This window comes from Procambarus clarkii, chromosome 17, assembly GCF_040958095.1.
Source record: "Procambarus clarkii isolate CNS0578487 chromosome 17, FALCON_Pclarkii_2.0, whole genome shotgun sequence".
NCBI classification, from domain to species: Eukaryota; Metazoa; Arthropoda; class Malacostraca; order Decapoda; family Cambaridae; genus Procambarus; species Procambarus clarkii.
In genome coordinates, this window is record NC_091166.1 from 39,536,067 (window position 1) to 39,552,810 (window position 16,744).

At 38.1% G+C, this 16,744-nt stretch overlaps 1 protein-coding gene and 1 long non-coding RNA gene across 5 annotated transcripts in view; one reads left to right on the top strand and one right to left on the bottom strand.

The window, feature by feature from the left end:
• Positions 1–824: 824 nt before the first annotated feature.
• Positions 825–16,744, bottom strand: part of LOC123772404 (uncharacterized) — a 104,478-nt gene continuing 88,558 nt past the window's right edge. For 2 of the 4 annotated variants that reach the window (XM_045765516.2, XM_045765518.2), the window contains 5 exons: positions 12,103–16,011; positions 8,855–9,052; positions 8,422–8,474; positions 2,164–3,172; positions 825–1,809 (listed from right to left, as the gene is read on the bottom strand). In XM_045765516.2, coding sequence (XP_045621472.2) covers positions 1,685–1,809; positions 2,164–3,172; positions 8,422–8,474; positions 8,855–9,052; positions 12,103–16,011 — 5,294 coding nt within the window. In that variant the 3' untranslated portion in view covers positions 825–1,684. Of the gene's footprint in view, positions 1,810–2,163; positions 3,173–7,687; positions 7,819–8,421; positions 8,475–8,854; positions 9,053–12,102; positions 16,012–16,744 lie in introns of those variants that run through there. The other 2 variants (XM_045765517.2, XR_006774647.2) reach the window with 2 other exon arrangements.
• On the top strand, positions 9,616–12,585 carry LOC138365518 (uncharacterized). Its single transcript, XR_011228868.1, has 2 exons — positions 9,616–10,639; positions 10,843–12,585. It is a non-coding gene; the product is annotated as an uncharacterized lncRNA (long non-coding RNA).

Consider the following 16,744-nt stretch of genomic DNA (forward strand, 5'->3'; position numbering starts at 1 on the left):
TTGCATGATAACAGCTTTGGGGGCCTGCACCTTTGAAATGGCCCACCCTAAGCTTCACTCTTATTCCAAATGGTGTTGGGTATCCCTGGAACATTAGTTCTATTAGGGGTAATGCCTTTGTTATTTTCCTTTATGCTTTACAATTGTTTTATGTCAACCACTTTGACTATGCCTTAGATTTGTGTTTCAGTCTAACTGTAGGCCTGGATTCCTGCTTTGGTACTCAGCTTGTATTTTTCAATGTCCCACAAAAAATATCTAAGACTGTAGCCCAAAGGGGCTACAGTTTCCCCCTCTTGAGCTGACTTCTCTCAAATCACCTTACTTCCAGGAAGCACACAGAATTTGTTTTCCATGCAAGAACTGTTAATAAGGAATGTAAGGAATGTAGTAGTTAACTGTGTGTTGTCTAACATGCAGTGATCATGCCTAGCCCTGCTCTGTGTTGAGGGCTTTGTATCTTCAGTGAGTGTGCCCTTGGGTTGCAAAAGTGATTGTTTTTGTCACGGGCTGCCTATATATTTCTCCTGCCTGGTGTTTTTTGATGGAGTTCAGTTAGTTCTGCCCAGTCGCCTCCTTTATGCCTAGCATAACTACCTGCCTGTGTGATGGTCCAGGCAGATAGTTTCTCTTATCACTGTGGGGGATTTTCTCAGGCCTAGATTTTTGGTCAGTTTGTTTTGACTTCCTCGACTAACTCCATGCCTGATACTGCTGTTTGCAGTTTCTCAAGCAGTGATTTGGTGATTTTAAATACCAGCAGTCATTCATTTTGTCTCATTTATTCACCTTGTTAAGTGCAATACTCCTTCCACATTCGAGTCTGTTTTATTTATTTATTTATTTATTTATATACAAGAAGGTACATTGGGTTTGTGAGAATACATAGCATGGTATTTACAATCTTGAAAAGCCACTATTACATGCAGCGTTTCGGGCAGAAACAACACCTCTATGCTGTTTGTCAGTTCTTTACTATTGTTTTGGCTGAGACATATTCTTATGTGGCAGCCTATCAGGCTGTACTCATTTTGTGAGAATATATTTTGCAGTACAGGAAGTTACCTCCTTACCTGTCAGTACATAATATTATACAAACAGTTTATTTATTGTGTTTAAGCTTTCTGTTGAGTTTTTCTTAGTTTTGGATTAATCTCTGGTCCCCAAACTCACCTCACCCCATAGAGAGAGCAAGATCCTGATTCTAGTTCCTGTTAGGCATGGATAGGTCTTAGAGGCCTGGTGCATCTCTTGGCTGGATTGGCTGGATCACCACTTAGCCCAAGGAGCTACTGAGGGGCCCTTCCAGAAAAGGTTCTTTCATTTCATTCAATGCTCTATATTTTTGTATTTTATTCACTTATAACAGTGAAAATATATAATTACATCAATGAAGGGAAAATCAGCCTACTTCTACTACTACTGACAAGACTAAAATGTCTCAACTTTATGTTTGAACCAGAGTTCAAATGAGAACAATGCCATCAGGCCTAACCTTGAGGCTTTGCTAGCATGATACTGTCTTGGCTAAATTGCAGCCTTGATAACTCAAGATAAAAGCCAAAACAAATTCAAGAGATATCATCAAAATAAATGATCAGTTTCAACCTTAATCTGGGTACGATAATCTCATCATGACAGGGGAATGTGGGTCACTTAAAAGACCCAACCGACTAGACTTCGGCTACAAGTACTGCTGCCGTGGACGATCTTTAACCCTGATATGGGAGTTGGTTGGTGTAGAGCCTCTCATGTGAGCTGGCATGTCTCGAGGGCCAGCTGGCTTCTTTGGTATTGGAGTTGGGTATTCTGGAAAGAAAACAAATTAAATTACAAATCTATTCACTTGTGAAATTTTCCATTATATAGTTAAAAACAGCATACTTGTTGATCACTCTCCAGAGTGTCCCTATATTATTATTATTATTATTATTATTATTATTATTATTATTATTATTATATTTTTGTTTTCTATCAAATACTATTATGTGTTTTTAGCCATACAATACCTTTACTATTATTATTATAAATTAACATCTTTTTAATAATTAATTACAGCAAATTTGCAGTTTCTATAAATTTATGAAGCATTACTACATTTAACTTGACAATGCTCAAATTTGCAAAATTACAATATGTTTTCATACAGTAGAAATAACTTACTGTAGTCTTGTGCCACTTGCGAAAAAGCAGTGATGGCAGGCCCTGAACTGGCACTCTTTTGGATACCTCGCGTAGTGGTGCCAGGCGAGCTTGTCATACCACCACCAGGTGCTCCATTAAGAGCACCTCCAACACCATCACTGCTATCACCATCCACTTTATCCCCTCGTTGGCTTAAATATGACTTGAAATTAGCTGCTACTGATTTTGGGTTAAGCTTTAATTTTCCAAATGCCTTTACTAAGGGTTTTGGAGATGCTGGTGAAGGCAATATAGTTTCTTTATTTGATTCTTTCACTCCCTTGATGTCTTTATGGAAGTCTTTTTCTTCTTTTGCATCTCTTGAAGAAGGTGGGGAAAATGCAGATTTGGGAGAAGATGGTATTGGTGGAACTACCTGCTTATTGTTTGTTCGCCATTTTTTGAATATATTATTTGCTGAGAATTTATGAAAAATGCCTTCATCATCAGAACTTTCTGAACTGCTCTCATTGGCTGTTACATCTTCAACTTTATTTTGAGATGCTGCAGATGTATTATTGTTTAGCGAGGTTGATCCAGTTAGGTTAATTATTGGTACAGCTCTGTGGCTTGAAACAGCTTCTTGTTCTGGTGATCTGTGCTGGAGATCTCGAAACTGTTGTGGAGAATGATGCTGAGGGTGATGAGAGCTATGCTGGGGATCTCGAAGATGTGACGGAGACAGATGTTGAGGGTGATGTGAGGGTGATAGTGATGAGGGTGTCTGGTACAATGATGAGGGTGAAGAGACAGCAACTGACTGCAAATGCGATGAATGCTGTGAATATTGCAACACTTGCGATGACTGGGGGGGCATGGGCTTAGGCGGTGGGGGTTGTGTGTATGAAGAATGGTTAGATGGAGGTAGGTGGTTCAGATTGAGGATGCGAGAATGCGGTGGCGGTGGTGGTGGGTCAGGGTATTGGTAAGCTGCTGCAGTCTTAGCAGGCACAGCAGGTGGGGGCTCTTCGTCACTCAATGTCCAGCTCTGTTCAGAAGAAAATGTTTTTATTAGCAACTAGGTACAAGGATGAACATAAAAGCACCATTAAATGTAAAAGTATATAAGGATGAAAGAATTTTATGGAAATGCCTAATATCAATTTATAAACATTTCACTTATGAATAATCACTGGTATATGAATAAAATTTCCTGTCGACAAAATGTATGAAAAATTTTAATCTAAAATTTTATTTTCTGTTGACATGTAATAAAATTATGATAAAATTACTTTATACAGTACAACAAAATCCTGCATTTTATCAGCACTTATGAATGCAGCCTTGAATCAACATTTAATACACTAAAAATTAGGGACTGAACATCAATGACAATAATAATAATTTTTTGAATACTCGATCATACAAAATACTAAAATCCATGCAAGACTTCACAACATTTAACTTTTGCTACATAATTATTTAACATCAGCACTAGTTAAAGACACAGAACTGATAAAATATTAGTCTTTATGACTATTTATAATGCTTTATAAAAACACTTACAATCAGAATTTGAAATTATGAGAAGATACTGTTGGCTCCAAATATAGTCCTACTTTACATATAATATAATTGAAAGTTGGTTTAGGCAAAACATAAGAGTGTCAAGTGAAATGAAACACTTATCTCTGAGCAGGGCTTAGTTCTGAACCTTCTTGAGCTGGAAGTGTATTAGGGTTCTCAGACATATTCCACAACCAAACTCTAATGATCTGTTCACCCACCATGAAAAGCAATATTACAAATTCCAGCCCGAAACGCTATGCATGTTAGTGGCTTTACAAGAATGTAAAAACATCAATGCTATGTACTCTCATAAACCCAATGTACCTTCTTGTATATATATATAAATAAATAAATAGTCTGGAAAATACTCCAGGTACCTATTTACTGCTAAGTGAACAGATGCATTAGATGAAAAGAAACATGCTCAACCAATTTCTGTCCAGCCTGGGAATTGAACCCTGGATCCCTGACCGAGTTGAAAATGAAGCCAACTGTACTACGAGACCAAGTGGTAGGTAGAAGGCCAGACTATAAATCCCCACCCCCAATTCCAACTACTACTTGGATCTTGCAAGACTGACAACTGGGGGCCCAAACTAACTAGTCATCAAGAGACACTAGAACACAGATCCTCAAGAGCTTAAGCTCACAAGAGACCACCCTGGTGAGCTTCACAAAGTCTTGGGTGCTAGGCTGATCCTATAGGGAAGAGTCTGAAAGTTGTAGGTGTGTCTGGCCAAGTCCACAGTAAAACCCTCAATCCAAGATGGATGGGAACATGTCAACAGACATTGTTAAAGGCCACCAAAAACAAGCCAAAAGTGGTCCAATACCACGTGGCATACCACAAACAGTGATTATCCCTTTAGAATATCCCTTTATCCCTTTAGGACCAGTCTCCGTGGTGAAGTGGTAAGACGCTCGCCTGGCGTTCCGCGAGCGCTTTGTCTTGGGTTTGTATCCGGGCCGGGGAGGATTTACTGGGCTCAAATCCTTAACTGTAGCCTCTGTTTACTCAACAGTAAAATGAGTACTTGGTTGTTAAAACGATTCTTTCGTGGGGGTCGTATTCCAAGGAACATGGGATTAAGGACTTGCCCGAAATGCTACGCGTACTAGTGGTTGTACAAGAATGTAAGAACTCTTGTATATATCAATAAAAAAAAAATTATCTCAAAAGAATATAGGATGCGAGACTTGATCAACAAAATGCTGAGGCTTGGGAGAATCATTCTTGACAACTGCAAACAGTCTGGACACAGTCTACAGATATGGGGCCACTAAAAAAATGTTCCTGCCCAACAGACAGAGGCTGTCATTAAAAATGAGATAAGCTTAACCATCATCTGTTCTAGCCTTCCATATGACCTATAGACATCCTTCTGTTGCACCATCACTGGAGCCCACCACAAAAGTACTGACAAGACCCATGGAAACAGTTTTGCCGAGCTCTCCCAACAATGAACGGAGTCCTCCCCCCCCCCCTTTTTGACTAAAGACAGCAAGGAGGAGGAGTGGACGTGCATACATTCAGGACTCTGGCACTGCATAATCACTACCTCATTCAGGAGGCCAAACAACCCAAGGCATGCCACTACAGTGCAAAGACAGAATGCATGAATTTCCAAGCAACAAGTGTGGTTGCTGGCTCCTTCAATCCTGTTTTGGTGAAGGTGCTGCTAATTAATGGTAATCAGGATATCAGCAATTACCAGAGTATCAGCATTTTCTGACAAATATATTTTTGTTTCATTCACTAGTAATAATTATTATTATTATTATTCATATTTTCATTTATTTATGCAATACTAAAAGCACACTGCTTTACTTTTACTAAAACCACCTTTCTGTTACATAGACTAAAGGAAATCAATCAATTTGAAGCCAACTATTTATACTTCCATACAAGAACTAGTATGTCTTGTATCCTGGCTCAGTCAAAACTTGAGAAAGAGAGAATCTTAACAATGCAGAAAGGGAAAAAGCAGGAGTGTAAATATGGGATGCATGACTCACGATACTTATTCATAAGAAGCATTGAACAAATCACTGGAGGTATTTACATGAGGAATTTTAGGTGTACAATAGATTTGTCCTTGTAAACTACCTTACCTAAATCATCAAAATTTCAGTCATAGAATTTTTTCTTTCTCAGATTATTCCTCCCAACATTCTCTCTCCTGGCAATGATCTCTAAAATCTGTACTTTCTGCTTGTTTACATCAGAAACAGCACAAGTGCCAACACTAGACTCCTCAGCCGGGTCCGTCTAATTACCACAAGCTACCACAAGCTACACAAGCTTCAGAAAGCTTCCTGCCAATACGTTAGTAATGAATAAATATGATATGTTAAGTTAGGCTGACCTAACCTAACCTAACCTAACCTAACCTATCCTAACCTAACCTAACCTAACCTAACTTAACTAAACCAAACCTAACCTAACCTAACCGAAGCTTGGATCGTCGACTTGATTTGGCGTCACCAGCTTTTTATTTTCGTCTAATTTCTTTATAAAAAGATACTTTTTCAGATTAAAATTATGTTTTTTCGTGTTGTACATTCAGCACCAACATTATAATGAGTAAATATATCATATTTATTCATTACTAACGTATTGTCAGGAAGCTTTCTGAAGCTTGTGTAGCTTGTGGTATTAGACGGACCGCCTCAGCCAGCCTGCTCAATTCCCAGCCATCATTACTTTTCTACATCTATTTAGCCCTTTCATCCATGGTAAGATAACTCATCTTCCTCCTACTTTGCCTAATCACACTGTACCTGCTGGCAGACATCTTTTCTACTTACAAATAATCATATAAATTAAAAAACACAAAAATCCTTAACTAATGAGGTGTCACCATACTAGCAAAGAGGAAAAGTTTGCAAAGTCTAAATATATTCAGTGTTGCTAGTACTATGTCACTAATGGAAAAAATCATGTATACAAACTGTATTATTGTAATAATACTACAGTACAAGTTCAGTAAAACATTAAAAAAACCTGTATTCTACACCTGTATATCAGGTTAGTCCTAACAGCTGCCAATTCAGCATCTGCAATTCTAACCTCATAAAAGTAAAATGAGTTTTTAGGGTCCCGGTAGTACAGTCAAGTTCAGTCTCGTCACACAACCGAGAATTCTGGGTTCGAATCCCGGGCGGGACAGAAGTGGTTGGACACATGACACATTTCTTTTCACCTAATGCGCCTCTTCATCTAGCAGTAAGTAGGTACTCAGAAATTAGTCAGCTTGATGTAGAGTTGCATCTTGGGCAGGGTTAGTAATTTGACCTGGGGGGGGGGGGAGGTGGTACCTAAATTTAAGCCTAACATGTATGAATACACTCTGGCTTCCTGTCCCCTGACACAATGAATTATATTATAATTATTATGTACCAAGTGCTTGACTGGAAGATCAACATTCCATTTAGAGAGTACCAAATTTTATGTTCCATCTATATCTGGGGGAGAAACTGACTGTATGAGTAATTAATTTCCTCCAACTTGCATTGATTGGGAAGAAAATTCCCTGCTTACATACCATTTTATGTTCCAGCACAAAATAGTAAAGATGCAGTTGTAAAAGTTGAACTGTTTATCACTGAGTAAATGTTCAATTATGCAACAATTACTCCTTTTCTTGGAATATCTTTTCATTTATTGTATAAAAGTTACAACACAAAACTTGATGATGCGATATAAGTGAAGGTAAACACTATGTACAGATAAAAATAAGAATGAATAAAATAAAAAATCAATATAAATTTAAGATTTAACAAAATTTAAGTATAAATACATACAACAAATGCACATTTTCTGTTTAGAAAAACTATGCAATGAAGGTTTTATGTTTGTTAATAACTATTAATGTTTACAAAATAACACAGTTAAAACACATTTAATGTCACAAACACCATGGGCATATTAGCTCAGTTACAAACATATTAGTCTGTCTAAACACACAAGAAAAAACCACCATAGTAATCCTACAGGGCTGACTGGCTGGCGCGAGCATAGTGGTGTGGTATTCATGTCGTAAATGAAGAAGATAAGCAGGGATTGCTAGCCAGCGCCAGCCAAACATCACACCCGGACTAGTAGAAGTGATACTTCAGCCCTTCCTGTATAAAACAAGAGAGTCGTATTTTCACCCTCAAGATCTAAAGCTACTGTGGAGAAACATAATTTAATGGAAACCACTAACAAAAGTGGAAGTCAGAAGAGATATTAAAGTTGGAACATACAGTATTAAGGAATTTTTAATGGTATTGTACCATACTACAATGGCACAATAGTAGAGGTTATTATATCAACCTCTACCTAACTGGTTGCACTCAACAAAAAATTACATAAAATAAGTACTGTATACACTTTCTGCCATGTGAAATCATGACAGTTTTGTCCAAAATTCAAGCCAATCTCATTTGAAAGGAAGAAAGGGAGATAAAAATACAAAGATCATATTATGACAGGATGTAGCTGATAGACACCTGCATGAGCCCCGCTTCTGAAATATTACTCGAGGGCTGAAACACACTTCATTATACAGTACAGTACTACTTCTACAAAATAAAAAAATATATATATATATGTCTGCAATTAAGCATCATGCTTTTACTAAAAGCACTTATCTCTAACAATGAGTAATGTTTCAGAATTTGGGACTTATGTATTCAGTCAGTAGTAAAGAGTATTAATAAACAGATGAGACATTTGTACATTACCTGCTTGGCAGTAAGAATGGTTTGCCGGTAGTTGTCTTGAGCATCCGATAAACCTGAAACATTTGAATGGATGAAACTACAATAAACTGTTTCATAATTACTGTAACATTATTGCCTAATAAAATACATGAATGTACTATACTATATTAACATATCTTTGCAGACCACTGTTTGAGTAGAGTCCAAACAACAGTACAGTACAGTATTGACATAAATCATTTCATATAATTTTCGACAACAAATATTTTAACAAAAAAATAACCTTCAAAACATACACACTTTAAAAATTGAATACCTAACCCTGAGTAACAAGCAACTATAACCAAATCAAATTTTGTCCATTGCACTTAAAGATATATTCTAATGGAATTTGGATTGGAATACTGTAAACATCAACATTAGTAAGCTGATGAAAATGGGACATAATACTCACAATGCCAGTCATTATGAGCAAAGGAAGATGAATCAACTGCACTGTGCCGTGGCAATCCAGCTGAAGAATTTCTCTTAATTCTTGGAGGTGCCACAGGAGCTCCTTCGGAGCCCCGGGAGTCACTACTGCTGCACCCACTTGTGTCTGTTCTTGGGGGCTGCACCACACCTGGCCTCCTCAAACGTACCCATTCTTCACCTGCCACATAAAATTCACTTGAAAAAAGCACAGTATCTAAAGCAAGGGAAACATTTTAAAAGACAATATCAGTCATGACAATAAGTTGGTGCTTTATATATGAATAGATGCTATAAAGTGAGTACAGTATGTATTTTATATGAGCATTTGTACGAGTGTTTAGCCCCCCTCAGTAGTGGCAGTAGTGTGGTCTAACAAAAATATTGTTAGAATTTTGTTTAAAATACTGTAATCATGAAGCATTATAGTACAGTACAGTACTGTCTAACCCTGAGAGGAAGCTCCTACTTATTTAACATGTGTTCAGATGATACAGTATGTGTTGAGCAAATATGTTCAGTGCACTTTCCAATGATGCAATATGCATAAATTTTTTCTAAATGAGGTACATAAATCAAAATACTGTACTACTAAAACATTACATTAATAATTTCCAATAAATATTATTTTAAGTAGTTAACTGTTAGCTTGGATAAATTAGATAATCACAAGCCAAATATCAGAATTTTAAGGGGAAGTGGAAATCCCAGCACGCTCTCACAAGCCCCAATCTGGGCAAAGCGACGCCACAAGCCAGTCACCAACAACAAAGTCTTGTAACAATGTGTGCTGTGTATAATCAGACTCTAGAACATGAAATCAACACCGAAATTTTAATCGTTTCTTGCATCCAATGTTGTCATTAAGTTGTAAGAGACAGTGTACAATATAAAACAGAGTAGAATATAGGTGAAGTGGACAACAGCTGCTGATGTCAATGGAATGACCATCACAATATCAAACAACATACCACTTTGCCAGTATTCTTCACTACAGTTAACTACATTTTAGAGTGCTCCAACTTGCTAACAGAGATAAGGACGTCTGGTATATAATTATAAAAGACGGAGCACTCCAGGTCTGCATCACAGCAAAATAATCAGGAAAGTATGTGTGTGGTGAGGGTATCATAAAAGACTGGATCCAAGTCTCTTGCTGTATTCCATAGCCATTAATTCTCTTTCCCTTTGCAGAACCCACTATAAAGTGGGCGTCATGCCCACCAGGAGGTTTGTTCCAAATGCAGATGATGAGTCACAATAATGTGACTGAAAAATGGTGACCAAAGCACACACTAGAAATTGAAGAGACGACGACGTTTCGGTCCGTCCTAGACCATTATCAAGTCGATTTTGTTCCAAGTGCAGTCTTTGTAGTAATAATCAAACTAGCTAGGTCAATTAATCTTTAAAAGTATATAACCAGGAATGACATGGCAGATCTTATTGAAAGTTTTAAAATACTGAACAAGTTAGAGGATGTTGATCTGGATATTTTCTTCAAAATGTCAGATGTACCACAAACAAAGAGCAATGGTTTCAAGCTCAACAAACCACAATGTAGGACTGAGAACAGGAGATGCTTTTTCACCCAAAGGGTTATTAACCCATGGAACCACCTACCCACCGAAGCCGTAATTGCCAAAACTGTGTTGTTTTAAAATATATCTGGAAAAGATCATCAAGGCAGGTGGGGGGACCTTCGACATGCCGCCAACTTCCTGTTCTCGTCGAGGCCACTAGGGTTAGTGGCCCTCAGACAAATCAGGTAAATAAGTCTTATAATCAGATATATATATTGAGTAATATACTTTGCAATAAGTGATATCTATCAGTGATAATTTATAGTGCCATTATTTGTAATATAGACTAGGCTAGCCACACAGGAGATGAATCTATATACCAGTGCTTGCTTGCACTAAAATAATATTTAATCTTATTATAAGATTCTAAATTTAGATATATTGGTAGGTCAGCGAGGGCAGCAAACATTCCTGTCTGGGCCTTCATCATTGCACTACTTGGAGCCACTGAAGGAGAGGATCAACATTAACTACTACCACCAACTAGCAGCTAAGCTGTTACTTTCTTTTTGTAGTTTATTTTATTTTAATTTTTTATTTACATATACTCCTTCTCCTTCTAGTGGTAGCAACATTTGAGGGAGGTATTTATATCTAAATTTACATTTCAAACCATACAACTCACAACGCGCAAATGGGTGGAGCGAAAGAAAGCAAAACAATACAGACAACTGCAAGTTCCACCAATATGAAGGACTCAAATATCCAAACAACTCTGCAGATTCACTTAAATCCAAATGATTCAGACGAAAGTATCTCGAATCCCTATTTGTGAACAGTCCCTTCACAGAGGATCCCTGTGCCTCTTTGAAGGGATCAGGTTCTTGCTCTGGTCCCCATTATGTCATAAAGGACTCCTATGGCTGATGTGACTTAGTAGTGGGACATCATCTCAGTGAGATGAGGCTCCTCCAGAAAATACCTGCTATTTACCAAATCTCACACTGCATAGCATCACATAGCTTTACCACCTTCATGCTCCAGTACACCATCAAAAGCAGTGTCACACTACACATTATCACACAACCTCAGCACCAACACATGCCACCTTATCATCCACAGTCATGTCCTACCATTTTTGTGACATTCACACTCAATCCCAGGCTCTTCCCGTGCTCAATGGGCCTACCCATCTTTTTCTTGACCTTACTCTTATACTTATGCCCTTAAATTCACCCTTGGCTGAAATAATAATCCTGGAATAAGTTTTGCATATATGTTGTATACATGTGCTACATATGCAATGAGCCTCACATGAACACTGTACACATGTACTACACATGCTATTGGCATTAAATAGACTGTAAACACAAAAGCGTTCCAAAAAATCCATGTACTAGTTATGCAAATGATGTTTGTCACTGTGTCAGTTATACACCATATTAACACAAAATATAAGTAATGAATTACAGTCTTGCAGATGATATAATTTTTCTTCATTAAACTATATTTTTCACAGAAGAGTCATCACTAATATAAATATTTAATACAAATTCAGATGGCATATAAATATGTAAAAAATATTGGACTTTTTTATTAATAAATTTTGAATGTATGATTAAGATATTATATTAGAAAAATCACAAGGTAGCTTGTCCATTATAGTTCTATTAGAAACAAATGAGGAAAACACATTTTATCAACTAACCAACAAAAGCAATGTCACCAACAATGTGAGCTCTGGTAACCTGGTGAGGAGGAAAGTGTGACCGCACTATGGCTGAACTGGAAGGGAGGTCGGAATATGGAGACATACCAGACTTGATTCCTTGCCGCTCTTCTTGCCCCGATACATTTCTTTGAGTCTGGTTTGGTCTACCACTGGTAAATGCTGCCATGTTGTAGTATGGAGAAGAAACCTGGGTTTCACGATTTTCCTGATTCTGTTGAAGAGCTTGATTAGGATTGGGAGAATTACTGGGAGATATTCCTCCTCCAAATCCTTTTGGAGGTGGAATATTGTGGTATGGAGTTGGAGAAATAGTAGTTCGTGCTGGAAGTGTTGCAGTGGAAGTTACACCATGATATGGTGATGGTGGTTTACCCTGATTCTGTGACATATTTTGGAAGGATGGAGATGCTGGATTATTTCCAGATTGCTTTCCTCTGAATGTGGTTGTGGCAATAGTGCCATACATAGAATTTCCATTTATGAGTGGTGAGTGCCCACCTAATTTTGAGTCTGTGTTATCCAGCTTAACTTCAGTTCTGCTGTGGCGAAGAGGAGGTGGTGATCTTGTCTCATTTGGCTCAAGATTTCTCATAGCTCTTGGAGGAAGCTGCTGTACCTTATTAGATGAAAGTGACCTGGAAATGGGTAGCATTTGAGTATTGGCATATATTGGTTCTTGGGCCTCGCTGGATCTAGATGACGTAGTAGACCGGGACTGTAGGGTACTATTACTACTTCCTGATTCTTTCGAGTTGGCATCATCTTCTACCGACCCAGGAGATGCTGCAATCCACCGTAGTGGTTTCTGTCGTTCCAAATTATTTACAAGAGTATGCAATTCCTCAAGCTTTTCTCTGAAGAGAGCATCCTTGATGTTAGATTTATAGTTTAGGTTCGGGCCATGTTCATCATTCACAGATTGTTGTACAGGCATGTGAACATTTCCACTCCCTTTGGATTTAGAAGAATCCTCATTATCAGTGGAAAATGTTGGTGACCTGGTGGCAGGATGTAAGTTCTGTTGGCTGGTGGGACTAGGATTATTTCGTCTGGTCATATGCTTTCCATTTTCAAACCAAATAGTTTCGTACTTGTGAATACTTCTACTATGTTCCAAGCCTGCACGTGGTTTCTCATCATGTGTTTTGGACTCATTATGAGTAACTGGATTCACTGCTTGTCTGTAACTGTTTCGTCTCTCTCTAGTTCGTAATCCCTGGGGTGCGACATTGACTTTACTCTTGACTTCATCAACATCCATGCTTGTATCAAGAGATGCACTATTGCATTTTCCAGTATTTTCTGCTACTTTAGAGACCTTATCAGCATCTTTCTCTGAAGGTTTAGGCATAAGAGATGGCACAGGAGACTTGTTATTGCCATGGAGGAGGTAATCTTGACAGTCTTGATACACCTGTCTTGCTATTGGATCAAGATCTTTCTTTGAGCAGAAGTCTCTTTTACCATCAGTACTCTTATGATTTCTTCTATCTTTAGTACCAAGCAATTCATAATTTACTGTTTCAAAAACTTCATCTACACTTGCATTAGATTCACCAAAATCCATCATTTCATAATCTGCAGATCCTGGAGTAGAAGCAGAAATAGGCGTGGTAGCTGACCCAGGAGTTGTGGGAGCAGACAATGAAAGGGGAATATTTTCTTTGGATATGGATTTCAAAAGAGAAGCTTCACTTTTTGACTGAGACGAGGGTACAACCTCATCATACACAGGAAACTTGCCTATAACTCCTTTCTTTAGAACTTGTGGATCCATATAAAGGTCACATGGGTCTTCCCCTTCAGCAGACTCATGTTGAGACTGTCCACTTAGCGGACAATTAGCATAATCATGAGGATGTTTGTTGCCACGTGAACCCCTCTTAGATGGTAAAGGTACATACACATACCTCGTTGCTTCTTTTGTATCAGCTTTGGGATTTCTAACTACTCTAGCATTTACATATTCTTTATTAGTTGTGGTTTCTTGAGTGAGCTCTGCAGTTGGTGATGGTTTTGGCATTGATGAAGGTGATGGAACAGAGATTTTAGTATTTAATTTAGCATCAACTCCAGGAGAAACCTGTGATACTTGACTGGGAATAGCTGTCATGGTTTTCATAGAAGTAAGATTATCATAATCATTTCTTGATGCAGCCTGAAGGTCCTTAGGGCAGTCATAAATGGATTTATCCATTTGATTTTGTTGGCAACGATTCCAAAATAATGGATTCTCAAACATGGATGAAACCATTGCAGATACAGTTTGAGAGGTGAGTGAAGTAGGTGTTGTTGGCAACAAAGATGAAGACTGAGGTGTTGAAATGAACAGTGACTCCGGAAGTCTCGTGCTCTTTAAACGTTCTCCAATTATTCTTTTTGGAGGTATCTGCGGTTTTGTGTCAGGCTTACTTTCAGTTGCCTTTTGTTCATTTGAGTTATACGACTGGGACATACTTGGAGCATTTGGTATTTGATACACAGATAACTTAAATCCCTCTCTTGGAGAAGGAATGTCTCCTATGAAGTTTACACTTCCACTTTCAGACTTGCTAAGTGCAGAGGTGTCTCCCTTACTTCGATCAAGACTGAAATATGTATTTATATCTGCTTTCTTTCTAGCCAGCTCTGGACTCCTGGTAGATGCAATGGTGTTGGTTGTAGAATCAATAGGTCGAGCATATCTAAATGACTTACTCTTTTTAACAGGCAAGGCTGGTCTGTCATCTACTCGTGCTAACAATGCTGAAGTTGACCCATCTTCTTGAGACTCATTCATGGTATGACTTCCTCTTCTACGAGAGACAGGACTGGTGTATACTGGACTAGAGGGTGGCTTAGAAGCACTCACAATAGTTACTGGAGCAGTTGATGCTGTTTGTATTTTTGATGCATCTTGTAGTGGAGGCGAGCAGGCATTCTGTTGCCGTGATTTTTCAATTATTTCGTATGCCTTCTTTGACTGTAGGGTCTCTTCTGCTCCAAGACTGCTTTTACGTTTCACTCTAAATCCTCCTTCTGTGTCTGGATGGACACTGAGATTTGTTCGTGATGTTACACTACTGGCACTTCGTGACAATCTTACACCTGTTGTTTCTGCTTCTGCATTTTTTTCAAAGAGTTCCTTAAGTTTTGCAATACTGGGTCTGCGAACATTTTCATCATTTTTATTTACTGCATTATCATCTAAGTTATTACTTTCACTGCCAAATCCTTGGGTCTCTGTTTGACTTTCAGATGGCTTTCTATACGTAATCCTTGGAGATGGTGTTCTACTTTTGGCTGGAGCATGTATAGAGGTAAGCCCAAGTCCATGAAGGAGCGTTGGAGTAGTATTTGGTGTGGGTGTTGCACTGCCAGATGATAGAGGATGAGGGCTATATGACTGCGAAGATGCCAATATGCTTCTTTGTGGACCACTAGTTATAGGAGAGGATAAAGATGGCTGGGTAACTTGCCTTTTATGGGCAGCATTTTCTGCATCCTTTTCTAGCTTTGAGGAGGGATGTATTCCCATTCTGGTGTTTGAATGAGGAGAAAGTAAATGGTTGGATTTTGACTGTGATACTGATGACTGGGTGCTGGAGTAGGTGGGACTGGTGTAGATAGATGTGGACTGCAGAATATTTGATGGGAAAGTTGCAGCAACAGGTGTTGTATAACTAATTTGGGCTTGGCTAGGGGAAGGAAAGGAAACAGGAGATGCTAGAGGCATGGGTGAGGAATGGCTGTGGACTGGTGATGGTTGAGGAGCCGGTGCAGCGTGTGGTCCTGGAGAAGATTGAATACTAGCAGGCAGTGGCTTGGACAACTTCATAGGAAGAGGAGGAACAGTAACCAGTGGTTGCTCTAGAGTGTTAATTGGTGAACTAGAGGCCAGGTAATCTGTTGAAAAATCATAAACTAGTGAATATTGTCATAATATTTCATATTCAGGGAAGAATTCTTACTACCAATATTAATTATGGTTGAAGAACATAAAGTGTGGATAATGATGTAGAGAAACACCAAATGAGAGTTAATTTTAAACTATAAATTATTATAATTTATAGTTTATAAACTATGAATTACTATTATAATTAAAATCTCATCTTGATGTTTCGATGCAAGCAAAATTTCTGCAACTTCCTACCAATATCAGTACTCTACTGTACATAACTTTAAAGTCACTAATGTTGTTTAGTTTTATATTTTAACTCATCTCTTCAAGCAAAGCAAATTACCTACCTACAAATGGTTGAAAGAACCTCAATACTTGGCAATGACAGACTGTTTTCCCGACTTGCCGACAAATGTGCAATACCAGTAATATGAACATTCTAAGGAAATTTATGGTAAATGAACTATACAGTAGTAAATTTTTAAGACTGATAACTCAAAGATCACTATTGACATTCACAAAGTTAAATTAACCATTATTTAGCAAACTGCATTTACAAAATGTCGATAAATGAATGGTCTACATGCATTTGCTTGGTGACCAAGAAAATAAACAACTCGTTTCAATACAGTACAATACTTGCACTGCTCACCAGACTTTTAGAGAATCTCAGAGAGGAAGTTATGACAAAATATAAAATCATTTAACAAGCCCATTTAATAAAAATACGCAAATATG